The sequence below is a fragment of the Rhizophagus irregularis genome, chromosome 30 (genome assembly GCF_026210795.1).
Source record: "Rhizophagus irregularis chromosome 30, complete sequence".
Classification (NCBI taxonomy): Eukaryota; Fungi; Glomeromycota; class Glomeromycetes; order Glomerales; family Glomeraceae; genus Rhizophagus; species Rhizophagus irregularis.
In genome coordinates, this window is record NC_089458.1 from 2,888,566 (window position 1) to 2,908,358 (window position 19,793).

At 32.3% G+C, this 19,793-nt stretch overlaps 4 protein-coding genes across 4 annotated transcripts; all 4 read left to right on the forward strand.

Moving 5' to 3' along the window:
* Window positions 1–200: 200 nt before the first annotated feature.
* Window positions 201–713, forward strand: OCT59_022056 (uncharacterized protein; the record flags this gene model as incomplete). The annotated part of the gene is made up of 2 exons (XM_066146927.1): window positions 201–495; window positions 559–713. 2 exons carry the CDS (start codon window positions 201–203, stop codon window positions 711–713), a joined length of 450 nt encoding a protein of 149 aa, XP_066006021.1.
* A 954-nt stretch (window positions 714–1,667) lies between these two features.
* Window positions 1,668–2,799, forward strand: OCT59_022057 (uncharacterized protein; the record flags this gene model as incomplete). The annotated part of the gene is made up of 2 exons (XM_066146928.1): window positions 1,668–2,079; window positions 2,369–2,799. 2 exons carry the CDS (start codon window positions 1,668–1,670, stop codon window positions 2,797–2,799), a joined length of 843 nt encoding a protein of 280 aa, XP_066006022.1.
* Window positions 2,800–3,226: 427 nt separating this feature from the next.
* OCT59_022058 (uncharacterized protein) lies at window positions 3,227–3,469 on the forward strand (the record flags this gene model as incomplete). The annotated part of the gene is made up of 1 exon (XM_025312465.2): window positions 3,227–3,469. The coding sequence occupies one exon, from the start codon at window positions 3,227–3,229 to the stop codon at window positions 3,467–3,469; it is 243 nt and encodes an 80-aa protein (XP_025189330.2).
* A 2,345-nt stretch (window positions 3,470–5,814) lies between these two features.
* OCT59_022059 (uncharacterized protein) lies at window positions 5,815–8,807 on the forward strand (the record flags this gene model as incomplete). Its single annotated transcript, XM_066146929.1, has 17 exons — window positions 5,815–5,965; window positions 6,359–6,405; window positions 6,650–6,820; window positions 6,906–7,073; window positions 7,150–7,248; window positions 7,334–7,369; window positions 7,457–7,575; window positions 7,643–7,651; window positions 7,720–7,780; window positions 7,849–7,861; window positions 7,958–7,970; window positions 8,035–8,160; window positions 8,228–8,338; window positions 8,431–8,492; window positions 8,561–8,592; window positions 8,681–8,703; window positions 8,777–8,807. The coding sequence occupies 17 exons, from the start codon at window positions 5,815–5,817 to the stop codon at window positions 8,805–8,807; spliced, it is 1,272 nt and encodes a 423-aa protein (XP_066006023.1).
* Window positions 8,808–19,793: the final 10,986 nt, after the last annotated feature.

Below are 19,793 nucleotides of genomic sequence, written 5' to 3' on the forward strand. Positions count from 1 at the left end.
GAAAAATAAAAATGAAAGAATAAAGTTGCGAAAGTTATGCAAATTAAACATCATTTGATTATATGATTTTGATCTTCAGTATAACGAACTTATTTTTATTATATACTATTATAAACGGTAAAAATAAAAACTTCGGTATAATGTTATATAAAATTTTATAGTAAAATCGGTATATCAAAAGATTTTAATTATTAATGAAAATGGTTATACAAAATCTTTGGTATATGGTAATCTTCAGTATATCGTGGCTTCGGTATATCAAGAGTATACTGTATATTCTTGACCACTCTAAGATCGTAACTAAGCTTCGTAAATCTAGCCTAGACGATATTGAAGAATTTTCCGATATACCTCAATCTGACTTACCAGCTAATAAACCCGCAGACATACACATATTCAATATGCCAGAAATTATTCCTCCAAAAATAATCCCACCTCAGCCAGAGCGCCATAACAGAGTAGCCGATAGAAAGAATAAGCCTTCACTTAATACCAGTAAAGATAAGAAGGCCAGTAATTAGGATGATTCGACTCAGGCACTTTTCAACTATGTGGCAGAAGATACACGTGCTCCGGTCGCCCCAACATCTGGTACATCCGAGACTTCTAAAAGACCTGAACCAGTAATCGATGAACCAGAGACTTATAAGTCACCCAAATTTATTAAATCTAGTAACGAAGTATCATCTGCCATTGTTCTGAACAAGGCCTAACGAGAACAACGTCTTAGAAAGTGGAACATTAATCATGGCAAAGATCCAGACATATTCGTGACCATCACAGAAAAAGATGTTAGACTATTTCACAAATATCGAGACAGAATGATGTCAGATGCGAACGCTATCGATTTTACGAAAGAAAACGGCATAGATGTAAATGAGATATTTTATATGTCTAGGAGAGAAAGGCTAATAAGTGAAGAAATATATCTCCGCAACTTCAAGAATGCAGGTAAGCCTCGGACATATATTTATGATGATAAGGAGTGGCAAAAGGGTATTAGCGTATCTTGAGAAACGAATCATTTTATGGTAGGTTTGATATCGATAAGAAATGACAAAAAATATAAGCATACTCCAGGAGAATAGTATTCTTTGGTAAAAAGCGAATAGGAGTGAGTTATGAAATATTAGTAGGGATGGGACTTTCGTTCTTTACAATTAGGTGATATAAAATCCCAAATTATTATTTTTTTCGCATATCCTATCTACCTGCAATTTTCAAATATATATAAAAGATATTCTGGCCAGAGCTTGCTGATCGCTAGACACGCAATAAGTTATAATATTCTTTTTTACCCAGTGACCATAAACGTCAGAACAATTATTTATTTTTTCGAATTAAACTTTCTCTGCATAATATATACCAAACAACTTAGGTATAACCAAATATCTTACATATTACTAAGGTTGCTTGTCTAAATCTCTTCAAAATCCTATGATTAGTTTCGTCAAAATTTTACTATAGATTTATTATAGTTTTGGCAGAGTTTCGGCAGTTTCGGCATTTATAATAAGTTTCGGCAGTTTCGCCTTTCTCCAAAGTTTTGCCAGTTTTTTAATATAACTTTAATATAGTTTTTACAGAATTTCACTTTTCAGCGAAACGTCATCTTGCCTAAACTCCTAGGTTTCGGCAAGCAACCTTACATATTACCAAATAATATTATGGCTGGCATCACTACTAGATATGTAACAGAAAACGAGTTCAATACTGAGATGAGTATTGAAGAGCTAAGTAAGTACGCACCGGCATTAGATATTCTTTTAACAGACAAAGTTAAGAGGGATCAGGTACGACAACGTCTCAAAAAAGGATACAATTTTAGCAAAGAACAGGTATTTGCATTAATTCCTAAGCTAACAGCTGGTCGGAAAAAAGGAGGAGCCTTACCCAATATCCCTGATACTTCTGATATCACCCAAGAAGCAGAACTGAACACAGTAAATACATGTCAGATTTTACCGAAAGAGACTATTAGAGATTTGGCCCAGCGTATCATTCGGGATAATCTTGGTGAAGCAGAAGTAAAAGTTATAGCAAAAGCCTTAGCTGAATCTGCCTCCAATGCTAGCGCTGGTTTATTATGAATCTACGAGGCACTTTGAAGAGAAATTGCAAAACCTTAAAACTCAGAAAAAATTATTTTGGCTACATTGACCTCGTACATAATTTGCTTCAGCTAATAAAATCTAAAAGCAAGCATAATAAACAATGTGAAGATGAAAGGATCAATTATCTGGACCACTTCTCGTTAGAATTGGTTAAGGAGAGATTGAATATGTATTGATATATCCAAAGTCTGGAACATTGCACTCTTGCTAATGTATAAACGATAAAATAAAAACCTTGCGTATATCTAATGAAGGTGTAACTGGATATGCAAAAAATCAAGGACAACAAGACATTCCTCAAGTATTTAGATCACTAGAGAAGAATGAGGAGCGAGCTAGAGAATTGCTTGTATGGATTCAGGAAGCAATTTCTTCTAGACAGTTACAAGACCCTGGAAAGCTCAAAGTGTTATGGTTTAATACATTTCTGAAAAAAGATGAGTTCCTTCCTGAAACCAGCAAACCACTACTTCCTAGTTCTTTGCGCAAATTAGGGGTGGTATTTGCAGTCATTTCGAATTGTGTGAAGAATTTATCAGTGGCTATAACTATTGCCAGTGAAGTATTTCACCACAGTCCCAACAACCATGTCTCTTCTGCAAAAAACTATACTATAGTAAATTATCGCAAAAGAGGACAACCTCATGATCAGGCAAAGGCAATCAAGATCTTTGATGAAAACTAATCACATATATGGGTTAGAGGGAATCCTAAAGGGATCAGGTCGGAAAGGCGTTACTTCTGATAACCCTGGTATCATTTATTAATTTTATTAATTTTATTTTTTTGCTCGAGGCAAAATCTAGCATATAGAATATATTATAAAAATGGTAGCTGATCAAAAGTATTCATCTGAATGATCTGATATATCCAGTGAGCAGGAAGTTATCAGATATACAGAGAAATTAGTCCAGTCATTAGAGTCCAAAAATATGATATTAACGGATACAAAATTGTGAGAACTTGTACGTCAAGGTCTCATAGTTGATAAAATCCACAGAGTATTAGAATATGATCAAGAAAGAATTCCTTAAGTTGATAACTTTATTAATCTTTCGATTAAGCTCAAAAACCAATGCAATAATTCAAGAGAAAAAGCATATCACTGTTTAATGAGGGAGGTCTTTAATACGAAGGTCTTTCATGAAGCATCCATTCAAGCTGGTCACATTTCTAAAGCAGAATATCTTAGAAATAAAATAGACGATCGTATAGTGGATTTCATTATTCAAATAGGGAAGGGTAAAAAAAAGTGGTTAAGCCGTGGGTCAGTTGCGACTTTACACAAAGCAACATCTACGGAAAGAGTGGTAGATTTGCTTAATGATGCCGAAAATGAAGGTCCTGAAGCTTGAGGCAAATAATCATTTTCTAAAGGTATATGTTCTTTCAAAATCACATGGGTGGCTTAGATATCATGTAAACGTCATCTTCTGTGATTTAACTACGCCCTGTTATTTACGCAGTACTCCTATTTTTAGACCTAGATGTACTATTTTCGTAATAATGACTGATACTTTTTTTGTAACAATGAAGTCAGGGCCAAGATCTTATGAAGATATTTTGCAAATCTTTGGGACAGATCGTAGGTCAGATCATGGTGTCAAATCAATAATTATTCTGGTAGTGATATTCCCTTTTTCTGAAAAGTTCTGGCATAATTTCTTATTTTTTTGCTCGAGAGTTCTGGAATTATTTTTATTTGTGGATTGATTTTCTTTTTGGCAGTTTTATGATTTACAAGGGGTAGGTGATACCAGATTGCTACCTTACTTTATTAGTATATTTTTGACAACTGAAAGCCGCAATTCATAAGATTTTGACTTAACATAATTGTAAATCTAGATCTCCGGACAAACGGTACATTTTTATTTAATATATTGGGATTAGTACAATGATGAAATAAGGTGTCCAGGTACGTAATTACTTGTGAATAGATATTATTGGGTTGAAGTCTGGTTGAAGTCTGGTTGAACTCTGGTTGAAGTCGGGTTGAGACTGCGCCCTTTTTTTCTCACTATAGTTCGAAAAAAGAAGATAGTATATCTCCTAAAGGTCTTGACCGAAGGAGGGGAAAAGAAGTTGAATATGTTATTTTCCGCAGATTGATAGGTAAAATAAGCTATAAATAGTGAAACAAAAACGAAAAATGTGAAGTCTGATTGAACTCTGGTTGAACTATGGTTGATGTGCAGTTGATGTGCAGTTGATGTGCAGTTGATGTGCAGTTGATCTCCAGTTATACCAAATGAAAAACCCCCTTTTATGTAACAATGATCTGCTGAAAGCACTAAAGGCAGACTATATAAACAACCTATGATTCATGCTCACGTCCAACACCCCATCTCAAAAAAACTTTCTGTTGTTTAAAAAATGGCTGAATGGACTGATCCAGAAATTCGTACTCTTATTGACAAACGTAGAACCAGAAACGATGAGTTTCATAACCTTGGGAGAAATCGGAAAAGATTCTGGTCTCTCCCAAAAATGTGTACGAAATTCATCAAAATATCGTTAATTTTACCAGACATAAAATTACATATAGCCTAACAATAAAATGATTGAGGTTAGAACCGGACATGAAGGACAGTAGTAGAGCTAACAACAAAGTTCTCAAATATAGTGATAACTTACATTATAATCCCGGACAAGATTCGAGAATTTTTCTTTACATTGGTGACCGTTGAATGATGACCCATTCTCTTAATTGATCTTTACTCGCAATACTACCCCACTTTTAACCGAAGACAAAGTAGAGAAAGTGGAAATATTATGCCCTCACCATCTTCCAGGGAAGTTGAACGCGAATTGAGATCCTCTGAAAGACGGTTAAGCCTAGGGATGGTAAAGTCCTAGGTCCTGGACCTAAAGACCTGGTCCTAGGACCTGGTCTGCAGATCTTTAGGTCCAAATTTTGGACCAGAAGCGGACCAGGTCCTAAAAAGTCCTAGCCAATAAGGTTATAAGAGATCTATATGTTTAAATTATATATGTATAATTTGCTGTAAATTTGATTTTAAGTGATTATAAATTATAAAAAAGTGCACTGCAATATTGTAATACAATTTTTATATTATTAAAATCATATAAAAAATGAGTTGCGATATTGCGATTCACATTTTTATATTAAAATCAATATAAAAAATGAGTTGCGATATTGCGATTCACATTTTTATATTAAAATCAATATAAAAAAGTGAATCGTGATACCACAACTCACTTTTTTTATATAAAATCAATATAAAAAAGTGAATCGCGATACCGCAACTCACTTTTTTTATATAAAATCAATATAAAAAAGTGAATCGCGATACCGCAACTCACTTTTTTTATATAAAATCAATATAAAAAAGTGAATCCCGATACCGCAACTCACTTTTTTTTATATAAAATCAATATAAAAAAGTGAATCCCGATATCGCAACTCACTTTTTTTATATTTAATTATTACTAAAATTCATAAAATCTATAAATAACTTAGTCAGGACCTGGTCCGCAGGTCCGTTCAATAGGACTTATAGGTCCCAGGACCAGGACCGGACCAGGACCGACCTAACCATCCCTAGACTTAAGCCGAAGTCCGTCTTTTAGTCGAAGTCAATCACCAACCTTTGGTCGAAGAAGTCGAAGACAATCGCCACCCATTAGTCAAAGACGCTCAACAATTCCGCCTGTTAGCTCGTTAACCACCAACGATGAAATGGATATTTCCGATACAGAGCAGTTGGTCGACCACAGAAGGACCTCCCTACATGAAGAATTACATGTCAGTTCCTTATCATTTCGACCACCACCTTCTTATGACATTGCCACTGGTAATACCCGAGAGTCGTCATCACCTATTAATCAGTGTATTTGTTCTCTACTCATACTTTGAAAAAATATAATAAAGATCTTTGTTTTTAAAGAGTGTTGTGTGTTTGTTTCGTGTCGGTGGCTTAGCTACTGCGCAAAATCCGATTGCTTCTGATTTATGCGTTACCTGCATGCCTTATCCCTAAAAATGGTATAGCCCACTGTCATATTGATATCAGCCATCTTAAACTTTGATACGAAAAATCATACATTGTAATCTTGGAAGCCCACACCAGTTATGACAGAAAGCAGAACGCATAAATATTTCGATCGTAAATCTTCAGAGTGGAATATAACCGGATTTCTGGAAGAATGTGAGGTAGAATCACTTGAGCTAAAAATAGATCGCTACCTAAAAAGCCTCGAGGATATTATTAAATACGAACAAGGGAACAGGTTTCAAAGGGCACAAACCCTTCTTGATAGATATAGAGAGGTAAATATTTTTTTTTGTTTTGAAGTAAATGCAGGTGTAAATAATGGCGTGACGGGGACTTGCTAGGTCGTCGTTCATTCAAGGTTGTTAGCCGAGCCATAAAGCCAGTATTGAGGCACGGGCGACTTGCTAGGTCGTCTGATGTTCAAGGTTGCTAGCCGATCTGACGGGACAAGAGATTGGACGAAAGACTATAATTATAAATATGTGCTGAGAATAATAATTCTATAATTGTTCATTCCAGGGTACTCGACCGGATCGCCAAGTTGCAAGAAAATGGGAAGATGGACGCAAATCAGATAGAACGATTGGTGGATCTTCAATTTACTTTCACAACTCAACAATTACAGGGAACGCTATGATTAATAACTCCGGAACTATCAATGAAAGAAACCGGGAAAGAGATCAGGAGAAAGTACTGTATATACTTGCATTTTTTAGTTAGAACTATTATATTCTCATGTTCCTAAAGATTTCTAATTTTGTTCCGTCCATTAAAGTCAGCATCGGAAGATCCTAAAAAATCCAAAAAACGACAAGCTGAAGAAACTTCTCCTGTTATGACACCTCCTCCCAACATTCGCAATCGTTCTCCACCTCCATCTTATTACAGCGGGAATAATTCTTTAAATGATTACGAGATTGCGGATGCAACTGAGGCCTCTCCAGTAACGTTTTTTTTTTAATTTTGTTTGTTTTGTGATGTGAATTAGCTCATTTCTAATCCGCGTTATTACTTTTAAGAAGACGAATTATCGTAACGAGTCCAATGTAGAGATAACACGTAAAGAAGATGACAATCCTTTTGACGCAAGGACAGATGAGGGTTCAACGAAATATAAAGTTCGTATTAATCGACACTAACATAATTTTTTCAATATAATAGTCACAATTTTGACATTAACTAATTTGATTCATGTTGTTCAAGGTCGTCTTATCATGGAGACATGCAATCAATAATATGGTCATAAATAATGTCTCTGAAAATGACGTAACATTCATCTTTCCGTGACTTATTACTGATATAGAACTCCATTCTCTTTTTATATAGTGGGTAACACGGGATGGACACAACATCTCCATCGACTTTCGTAATTTTCAGTTAAAGTCAATTGAAAAATTAGAAGTCAATCAAACTTTATCATACGCGAAAGAAATTGATTTGATATTGTAAGTACTTCTCTTTGCAAAGTCGTAGAATTTTGGATATAACATTTAATTTTGTATATATTTGCAGATGTCTATCGTCAATTATGTATTGCAACCAGAATATGTTGAATGCACCGAAAAGACATGGAATGAAGCTCTCCCAAGATCATTAATTCCGAAGGAGTTGCCAACAGTTGCTGACTTAGTAATAATTGAATACAACAGGGTAAGTACCTTGATATTATTACAAACAATCAGCAAACACATTAATTTGTTTATTTGTGGTTTTTTTAGCTTTTGAGCGACAGTAAATCACTAAATACAAAGTGGCGTAGCAATTGGTCAAAAGGAAATACGTTATTAACAGCCGAAGACCAATAAATATTTGATTGTGTGCAGATAGTTTCGAGAAATTTGTAAGTTCTAAATTTAATAAATGTTTGTTAATGGTATTATTAATACTCATTTCTTGCCTCGCAGTTTTACCTATTTGTCTTCGGTGAGTTATAATGATGATAAAAAATTGGACGAAGATACGTTCATCCATCGATACTGTCATCAAATACTGGAAGAAATATTCAATAAAACCGAACTCTCATTAGTCTGGTAAGTCTCATGCAGTCATTACATTGTACTAGATATATACGCTTACATTTTCATTATTGAAATGAAGGGCTAATGGTGAATCCGAAAGTTCAAAAGAGAGACGTTTATTGGATGGCCATAGCCATGGCAGAAAACCAGACTTCCGAATCCTCTCAAAGATTGATGACACTGAGAGAGAGTTTATATTCGGTGAGATAAAGCCACCGCATTGCCCTAATACCATAAATAAGAGTATCATTAAATTAGCAGAATTCATGAAAGGATCTTTAGATTTATTATTAATATTTACGGCTATGTGGCTGGCTTGGAAACGTATGGTATATTAATTTGTGGTAAGTATCTCTGTTATTATAACTTTGCTGATGTTTGATCGTCAAGCTAATAGAATTAAAACCAATAGGAAGCGAAATTAAAATTTTTAGTATCGATTTGGTATACGACGGTCTATATCGTTGTAATCTATTATCGAAAGTATTGTTCCCGACAGAAAGTGCGAATTTTTTAAACATTCTCACTGTAGTATCTACCCTATACTCTTTATTGGTAAGAATCTCTTACTTCATAATCTTCAAATAAGTTGCTTCGCAGTTTGATCTCATTATTTTTATTTATGTAGGAAAGGGCAAGATCTACTATTAATATTATAAACTCATCTCGATTAACAACTGAATCATCCTCCCCCCGTCACTCATATTGTCGAAATTCAAACTCATCGCCTAAAAAAATACGTGTACCTATAGTCAGAATTTAATTAAGTGGTTTTTATGTTGGCTAAATAGTAATATGATAGTCTTTTGTTCATTAATGTGGTCACTGTATTTTCATATTAAATAAAACAGTACAATGCAAAAAGTAATATTCATGAAATAAGGCCAAATGCATCATATCTTAATTGTTTGCTTATGGCATCAGGAATAAAAAAGTTTATATATACATATTTTATTTTATTGAAATTTTTTCTTGTTCTTTTTGGGACGCACACGCAATTTTTTTATGTATATGATATATGAGCATACAGTATATGTGAGAAGGCAGGATCGAATTCTACTCATCCAATGTCAGAGGTGTGTCCCAACCTATTGGCTTAGTGAAATCAAAAACTGCAAAATTCCGGTCTTGCAGATGCTTGTCAATAATCTCGGATGCCTTTTTCGGATCATAATTGTCGCACGATTCCCTGAAAAAAATAAAGCGTATGCAATTCGCTATCAAAAATCAATATTTAAAGTTTCGAGTTTACTCAATTAGACCCAATTCTCGAAGATGCTCTAGAATAACTACATATGGGTCTTCGTAATACCAAACATACCTTAAGGTAATCCAGTTTTCTTCGCATAATTCTTTCTTAAGTTGATCTCGTGCTTGCTGTTTGATAAAGTTATTGGGATCACCTCTATGAAAGAACTTGTTAAATTTTTCATGTTGTTCCCCTTGGACTTCGATAGCAAAACCATAATCATTATATGGAATGTCAAGTTCTAATCCTTGATGATACAGGTGTTTTCAAGAAATCAGGTCGACGTATCTTAGATGGCGGTCCAAGATATTTTGACACTATTTCTCGACAAAGCTTTTCTCGTGTAAATCTCGAACAAAATGGACACCAAGTTCCTTGTCGAATACTAGCAGGAACAGCCTCCCATATATGATTATTTTTACAAACCCATTTCAACTTTGTAGAATTATTAAAATACTTATCTGAAAGGCAACCACCGCCTCTTTTTTGTGCTAAAGTACATATCTTCAAGAGTAAGCCGAGCATTGCCTGCACAATATGGACACCAATTACCCAAATTTTTTATACTAAAAAGTGGTGCACTCCATAAGTGACCCTCAATGCATTTCCATAACAATTTAGAACAATTATTGATATATTCTGTTGAAAGACACTCTCCATTTCGGTCAGATGCAATTTGTTTAGCAATTTCAATAGTGTAAGATATATTACCTGCGCAAACTGGACACCATGTCCCTCTTAAAACATCTTCAGAACGAGCTTCCCATATATGAGATTTTTCACAAATCCATTTCAACTTTGTATCTCTATTATAATACTTATCTGAAAGGCAATCACCTTTCCGTGTTCTAGCATGTTGGCGCATATCATCAATAGTTTTTCTGGGACTATGACATGTTGGACACCAAGTTTTTTGGTTTTTAATATTGTTAAATGGAATACTCCAAATATGGCCTTGATGACATTTCCATAACATTGGAGTCTTAGAGTTAATATATTCAGTTGAAAGACATTCTCCATCATGTTTTTTAGCAATTTTACGAGCCATATCTAAAGTTAATTTTTTTGGCATTTTTTAATAAAAAACTATATTTTAATTATTGGCTCGAACAAGTATTTGTATTTAAGTATGAAGAGCAACTCCATCCCCGAGAGATCTGGATCGTACACTTCTCCCGTGAAGATTATATTGTAACCAACCCATATTGGCCATGTGAGAAACTTCAAGAGAAAGGATTAAATGTCGTCCATTTTTGGCATGACAAGGAGTTTAAAAATGTGAGAATGAGTGCCAGATTTCGGGATACTACTGACCAGTACTGCGAAATTATAGATGAGATAATTCTTTAGCTTTAGTGCCTTCGATTATAGATGTACTATTATTATTTTGTATTATAATAAAACTGGCCCTAGTGGTCTATTTCACAAATATATATATCATGTACCAGATAATAAATTTTTCTTGGCAAAATCATATGAACTTTACAATATAAAACCTTTAAGATCTTCTAGATCAGAGGCGCTAAAGCATGACCATTGATCACGTGATCTGAGCCTAAACCAATCCCTTACCAGATATGACGCAACCCGCGATATAGGCGCGTACCACTATAGTCTATAGATGAATTTTGCATGCAAACTTTTTTTGCACAAACCTATATCTAATAAAATGTTCCATTCTGACTATAAACATATTATTGATAGACTACCCAAAAGTCTTGTCAAGAGAGTTGCCAGAGACTCTTGCACCATTCTAAAGATCCTGTTCCGTTAGAATTTATTTCCAAGAAGTCTGAACGAATTGAATCTTATTTGAGGCATACATTAGAGGTTTATGAGATTTCGTTAAATAGGAAGAAATGTAAAACTATAGCTCAAGAGAAAATATCATGACCTTGAAGCTGGCTAGAATATAATGTATTCCCAGCATCGCCGGCTATATATGTTGCAGATAATAGAACCAAAACTAATAATACTACTTGTGATCACAAGGAAGAGAATAATTGCCGGGTTATAAATGAGCTTAAAGTATTATCCCAGCACCTGCTCGATTATAATAAAAGAACTTTCGAGAAGTTCATACGAGATGTAAATCTAGAGTACAATGAGCAGGTTAATGCAAATAAGAAAATGCGCTATGAGATTGAGGATCTGAAGATGCAGGTGCAGGAGGCGGAAAAAGAGCTGGTACTCATTAGTTGGGACACCTTTTTCCAAAATTTGGTCTCAGCCAAGACGTACTCTGTGCAGATACTCACGGGGTACAGTTAAATCAAATATAATGAATTTATGTTCACATAAAGCTTTGTCAATAATCTTAATTACACTATGCCAGTCATTAGCATATTGGCGCATAATACAGCTCAGCTCGTCTACAGTGCATGATCCATTAAATAGGCAGACATGTGTAAGATTTTTTCGTATTATCTTTAGGCAGTTAAAGTAACTCTGGGAGACATATATTAAACTGATGTTATAATGTCGCCCCTCAACAAAATAAGGGATGATTTTCTCCTGCACTTTTTTCAGATCAGCATATACATCTTTGAATATAGCTACTTTACCTCTATCCAGAGAAAATGAATCCACCTTAGGAATTTTATCAGGGTTTAAAGCTCAGAATGTAATATTTTCACGGTATAGCTCTGGATTATTTGCGATTATCTGGAATGCTGATTTGAGGTACATGTATTTTGGCTCCTTGAGTTGGTGGCTGATGAATAGTAAGTCATCACACTTGATATAGCGTGTCCTTCCTTTCTTCTCATTAAACATTCGATAAAGCTTATTTTCAAGCATAAGATTGAAAACCTCATTAGTTTTCCCTGAATTAGTATGGCCACAGATCAGTAAAGTAAAAGGCCATTGGGAAACACTGGAATTAGTATTGTATTTTTGGGCATCTTTAATTTCGTTAATATGGTATACAAGCCTTTCAACTGGCTCAAATTTCTTTATTTCCATGTCGAATTATTACTAATGAATATTCTAAAAATAATCTTGCAAATTTATGGGACCGCACGGTCTTAGAAAAATGCCAAGAAAAGGTAGGGACCAAATAATTATATTTGACCTAACTTGAAGAATTACTCAAGAATCCTTTTTCGATAAGTGTATGTTATAGGAAAAAGGGTCACATGTGTATGGCACTTTGATAAGACATATATCTTGGTCCTTACATATATCCCGCTTCTTCTAATTGCGCATATTTTGTGATTTTAGATTTTCATTCTCCCAGTAGTAGAAGCTATTGTGGCGATAGTGTTGAAGACTCTGGAATTCGAATGCAAGATGCAATTCCTCATTATATCCATCCAAGTGTAGTTCATCTAAGAACTTAGCCCTACATGGTGGAAATTTCTTGCCTAACAAATCCTCAAAAATATATCAACATTTACGCTCTTGAGTATGATGGTATAGAGGACACCAATTGAATATTTTTATAATATATTTTAGTGGATACCCCCACTGATGCGCACCATTCTCACAAAACTAAAGATATATATTATAACCATTTATCTACCCAGTCCTTCCTAGACATTGACCATCGCGCTTCTTAGCATAATTTTTCGCTTGATTTAGCTCGCTATTAGTAGAAAAGCATATGCAATATGTACAGACAATATGCTTTGAGGCGGATGACCAACCCTTTCTGGATCAACTATTAACATAAGTTCTTCTTGGTTCTTGCACAAACCCGCGAAATAGTGCAAATTTTCCATCGAGATAATATAAAACTGGCTCATTCTTTATAACAACAACTTTTCGAATTTTATGAATAGAAGGTGACCATATAGGGTTAGTTGCTCTCTTCTGATTCTCCATACCCCTTCCCATTCTGCATTGGCAAGTAGGTACATCAGGAAATTTTATAGCGCGAAAAATTGCGTAAGTTTACGATTTTGTAAGTTTACGAAAGTTTATGGCATAATATTTCGAAAAATTTCAAAATATTACGTAAGTTTACAATTTCGTAAGATTTATGTGATATTACGGTTAAAATATTACGTAAGTTTTCAATATCGTAAGATTTACGCAATATTACGGTCAAAATATTCTGCAAATTTACGAAACTGTAAACCTGCGTAATATTACAGTTAAAATATTTCGAAAATTTACGAAACTGTAAACCTGCGTAATATTACGGTTGAAATATTTCGAAAATTTACGAAACTGTAAACCTGCGTAATATTACGGTTAAAATATTTCGAAAATTTACGAAACTGTAAACCTGCGTAATATTACGGTTGAAATATTTTGAAAATTTACGAAACTGTAAACCTGCGTAATATTACGGTTAAAATATTTCAAAAATTTACGAAACTGTAAACCTGCGTAATATTACGGTTGAAATATTTTGAAAATTTACGAAACTGTAAATCTGCGTAATATTACGGTTAAAATATTTCGAAAATTTACGAAACTGTAAACCTGCGTAATATTACGGTTGAAATATTTCGAAAATTTACAAGATTGTAAACTGCATATGCAGTAGAACGTATACAAGAGAGGCATGTGATACTATTGAATAATCAAAAATAATATAAACACCTTTTCTTTTATATAAACACCTTTTTTTTTAAGTTTGGGAAAGCAAATTTATTTTTATTTACGAATTTTTTATTATTTACAATTTTTATGTTAAAAATTAAAGTAAATTCTAATTTTTATTATAACTTAATAAAAAAATACACATTTGATACTTGTTCGCTACTATTTTATAAAATAGTACCCAGGCTGTACGGCGTGGACGTCAGTATCAGTCACAGCCCAAAAAAAACGTGAGTCTCCAGCCGATATTTGGTACGGACTGGGCCTAGCTATTCACTTAATAAATAATAAAAAAATAAAAATAATTATCTTCTTCTACGATACGTAGGTAAGTTTCTCCTTGCCCTACGATCATTACGCATGACTAAAATTGATCAAATTGATCAAATTTAAAACATGAACGTAAATATTAATTATAAATTTTATTATAGTATAATTACCCGGTCTTTCCCAAAATCTCGTTCTAAATTCGCGATAATATCTTGCGCCAGTACGCGTCCACAGCTGCCGCCCAGGGTTACCATTACGATAAAGGACATAGTTCTAAATATCAAAATCAGTTTGAATATTCGGTAAATACATTTAATTTATATGAATGTAATTTTATTTATTTACTTACATGGTAATCCCTGACGAGGTTCCTCCACTTTTGGCTGCACTGTTGCCCGGAAACCCTCGTTCGAAATATTCTATTTATTCTGATTCAATTAAATGGATTGGTTAATTTGAATTTAAATTCTTTCTTAAAGAAATTATAGATATTAGTCATATGAACCTATTGGCAACAGAGTCCCAAAAATCTTGGCGGCTTCTACCATTAATATTGTGGTAAGCGCAGTTTCTGTCTCGGCATATGTCAACAAATTCGTCCATCATAGCCCAGTTCCAATGAACGTTATAGTGGGAATGACGACGTGTGTGGCGAGGCATTATTAGATTAGATTTGATTTTTATAATTTGATTTTGGGATGAGTAAAAATTTGAAAGAAAGTCGTAAAATGTCACTTTAAATAAAATTTGAACAATACCTCTTTGGTTTGATTTTATTTCTCGTTTCAATTAAAATTTAATTTATTAGACTTTTCATCATTAAACATATTAATTAAATCTCATGCAGATATGGATTATCTAAATATAAATATCATGATTCTAAATATAAATATAAATCACTTAATTTATTTTAATTTTTTTTAAAAAAAAAAATCTTAGTTTGATTTCAATTAAAAATAATTAAAAATCATGTACATGTTTTGGTTATTTAAATATAAATATCAATATATTATATTTAAAAATAAACCAATTTATTATTAGCACATTCTATTGAATTTTAAAAAAATCAATTTTTTTTTTAAAAAAAAAATCATCAATATATCATATTTAAAAATAAAACAATTATATTCTGATTAAATATTTTGCGTACATTTCTTAAAAAAATCATAAAAAAAATCTTGTACGTCGTACATGCAATTACTAAATATCATCCCCTTGTGATAAATAAAAAATTACGCAACACAAATTCAACACAAACTCAACACAAATTTAACAAATTTAACGAAATTTGGCCAAAATTAATAATTTTTTACCAGAATTATCAACACAAATTGAACACAAATTGAACACAAATTTCAGTCACGATTTATTTATGTCACACCCGTGTTGTTAATAATTAAATAAATAAATCTGCATTTTATTTATGATATGGGAAACGTGACCATAAATTCTTTAAGGATATAATTTTATTAAAATAAATCAAAACTCCTATATCAAGTGACTAAAAAATATATTTATTTACGAAATATTCATTTTGTTTATCAAATCGAGTACTATGTGAACGACACCATGTATAGACTCTATAGCTACAAAGTTATATAATTCTATCAATTTTAAGTGAGGACATCCATATAAATATGGGTTCCTTTTAGATTTAAAATCGTACCATTGAATTAATGCGAGATTTAGCGGTGGGTCTGTTAATGCTTCTGCTGACAATAAGGCCTATAAATAATAAATATTTATTAATACTTTATAATAAATTATTACATAAATTGGAAAAATACCTGTCCATAACAAAGTCCTTTGTCTGATATATAATCATTTGATTCTTCAGAATCCATTGAAATAGCTATGTCGCTAAACCATACTTTATTATGATACCTGTTTGTGGCACGCATTATGGCACCATTTTCCAGTGTTATTGATCCGTATATGTTTATTCGGGTTTCACCAATAATTGTGAACCCATCAAGTAAATCTAGATATAAATTCAGACAACTTATAAATCTAGCAAAACCGGTCTGCATTTTATTGTCTACGGAATCTTTTTTTTCATTAAAAAATGTATTTGCATCTTGTAAAGAGAAATCAAAGAGTCTTGCAGAAAATTTACAAGTGCGAGGTGTTTTTGCCGGATTCACTGAATGTTGAGACATTCTAATAGATATTGCTTGACGTTTTATCTATTAATTTAATTTCCATCTTAAGTTATATAATAAATATATACAATAAATAAATTTCCAAATACTTACAGTTCGTAAAAGCTGAGGTTCGACATCTTTTTTATTGCTAATTCGGTAGGGTATTTTAACGAAATATTTGTGAAGACTTTTGTAAGTTTCTGTGGTATAGCCATTTATTGCGCCATAAGATCGTATTGAGTCAATAATGTGATGATAAACCCATGAATGCAATTTAGGCAACTTCAAATTAGAAGAAGAAACAAATTTAAAAGCCTTGACAAACATCCGCGCCCATCTATGTATTGCATCCTAAAATTTAAATGTTAATTTAATTTATTTAATTTAAATTTTCGATTTTACTAAAATTTTAATACATACATTAAATTTCTTCAAGTCACTTTCACTAAATTCTTCATATCTACTTAAAATATACATTTCATTCCAATATTCGTACAATTTCACAAGATCATCATTATTTACAAAATTATCTACTTCGTTATTATTTTCATCATATAAATTATCAATAACAAATATCATGACTTTCATCAAACTTCGATATTCATTAGCAGTTAATCTTGCAATTGACTGCAGTCCATTGGAAAAAATTTTAATGGCGGGAAAACGTGGAATTGCTGCTAGACGGCGATCTACTTCTTCAACTAATTTATTACCATTAACATGTTTGCAATTTTAAGATATCGCACGTGAAGATAATTTGATAACGAAATAAACCCAAATCTAAATGATGCATTCTGTCAGGAACAGTAGCCAAGTAGATATTTATATTCCTTGATAATATAAATATTTATAATTAATATATATATATGTTATTATAATTATTTCTACTTTTGCATACTTACGGCAAATCCCAAAAAAAATTAGGTACAGATTCTATGCAAACAGATTTTTGTGTATCATTTTCAAAGTATTTACGCATTTCATCATGAGTTCTTAGTATTACATCATTAACCGATAAGTTTATATTTGCAAGATTGTCCCTTTTAATTAAACAGAAGTGACATGGAAGGCTTGAATTGGAGGATTTATAAACTAAACAAAAACTTGTAGCTTCTGGCCAATCTGCAATAATAGTTGAAACTCTAGGATAAAACCAGGTATTTTCATTATTTATAAAAAGGTCTATACCATCTTTTAATAAAATAATTGGTTCTAGTAAATGACGTAAAGATTTATGAAAGGTATCACGAACCAGATCTTTATTTGCAACTTCTAAAATTGGTAAATATCCCAAAAGTTGCTTTGCATCCTGTTTATTACGACGCCATATTGGGATATTGCCTAATGAAATATATATTGGATGCAATTGACTTTTTCCTAATGTATCTGTAGTTGTTGCATCTGAATATAAAATAATTGATAATAATTTGGAACCAGTAGGTAAGGATTCTTGCGTAGTTTTCCACCATTTTCCAGTGTTTTGTTCACTGTAAATACTTTTTCTATTATACTATAAAATAATATAAATAAATTAAAATAAATATTATTTAAATTATTGAATTAACTAATATTTACTATTTACCTCATAGTTTTTGTAAGATAGCGCAAAATTTTGTGTTATGTCAGGAACAGTTAAGATATTTTTAATGCACTGTATTAAGTTTTGATAATAAAGAAAATAATCTTTATCCTTATGTTTTGTTATAAGAACTTTACTAAATTCTAAATTAGAAAACTTCATATTATTCATAAATGCTCGTCCCTGTTCAATATTTTTTGGTAATAGTGATTCTGTAAGATTTGAATGTTTATTAAAAAAACGTATTATTTCATTACCACCTTTATTGTTTATTTTATATTTCATTACTAATAACATTAGATCTTTATAAGCATCATTAGGAAATTCTGTGCAAGTTTTGGTATTGAGATTTTTGGGTTCTTCAAAAATTTCAGGCTCTTCAGATGAATCTAATATATTTTCAAAGTTACTATCTTCAAGGCTCATCTCTGATATTGCACTTCCAATACTGTCAAATGACATATTTTGTACATTATTATCATCATCCACCTAAAATTATAAACCAAAATGAGTTAGTATAATTTGAGCTTTTTCTTTAAAAAGAATAATCTGGAATAACATAATTATTGAGCTTTTTCTTTAAAAAGAATAATCTGAAATAACATAATTACCTCAACTTTATCATTTTCATATTCACTACTTAGATTACTTCTTGTATCCATTTCACTGCTATATTTTTCACTATCATTATTATCATCATCATCTTCTACTTCTACTTCTACATTTTTTAAGCATTTTTGGGCGTGTTGAGTATATGCAAAGCGTTGACTGAATATTCGCATACAAAGAGGGCATTTGAAACTCATGTACTAAATTAACGCGTCAAATTTGATGAAAAGTATCAATTCACTATTTAATTTATATGAGATTATGTGTGCTAATAAAATTATATTGCAAATTCATTGTAAAAATTTAATGAATTAATTGAATGGATTACAATTGATTGAGTTATTTGAATAGACACGATTACGCAAATTTATGCATTAATGAATGAAACTGGCTGTAAGAATCTGGTGGCTAATATCGCGGAATCATTCGCAATTTTATGCATTATAGCAAAATTTAAAATATGCGAAACACTCAGCAATTTTGCTGTCGGGAACTTGCCGAGTTCGTGGGTTGGCAAATCTAAAAATAAATGTAACAAGTCTATGATGTACCATATAAATATTGTTTATTATTTTATTTACTATTTCAATTTGCCGGCAACCTGCCAAGTGAATCTGACAGCAAAAGTGCTGAGTGTTTCGCATATTTTAAATTTGCTGTAACAGGCTGTAAGAATTCGGATGGCTTATTCAATCGGCTAATCATCTGATAATCAGCCGCAAATTTATTGGCTTAACGATGGCAAATCACTTTTACAATAATAGACGGATGATCGCCACAAATTTATGCGATAATCAGGTTATAAGCGCTCAAGATCACTATCAATCTGATCAGCTAAATGAGTTCACTGGCTGCAACTTTTTTTTCCATGCATAAAAGTAAAAACTGCATGTGTAACGTATTTATTTTTTTATAAATTGGATTTGATTAATATTTCGATTGTACTATGTGCTTTTACGAGAGAGTTTTTTTTTAAAGTTCTCTTATGAAAGTGTTACAATATTTTTTCGTAATATCACGATGCAAAATTTTTGCATTAGTACATTCATTTTTCGTAATATTTCGCATTAGTTCATCCATTTTTCGCAATATTTCGCAAGTTTTTTTTCTTTTTTAGTATAGAATGGCGGAAATTACCTTATGACAGCTTGCCTCCTTTTTCTGAATTTCTGATTCATGTATTTCCCCTTTTTCCTCATCCTTTTCGAATTTTCTAGTTCACCTTTTTCTCATATATTTCCTC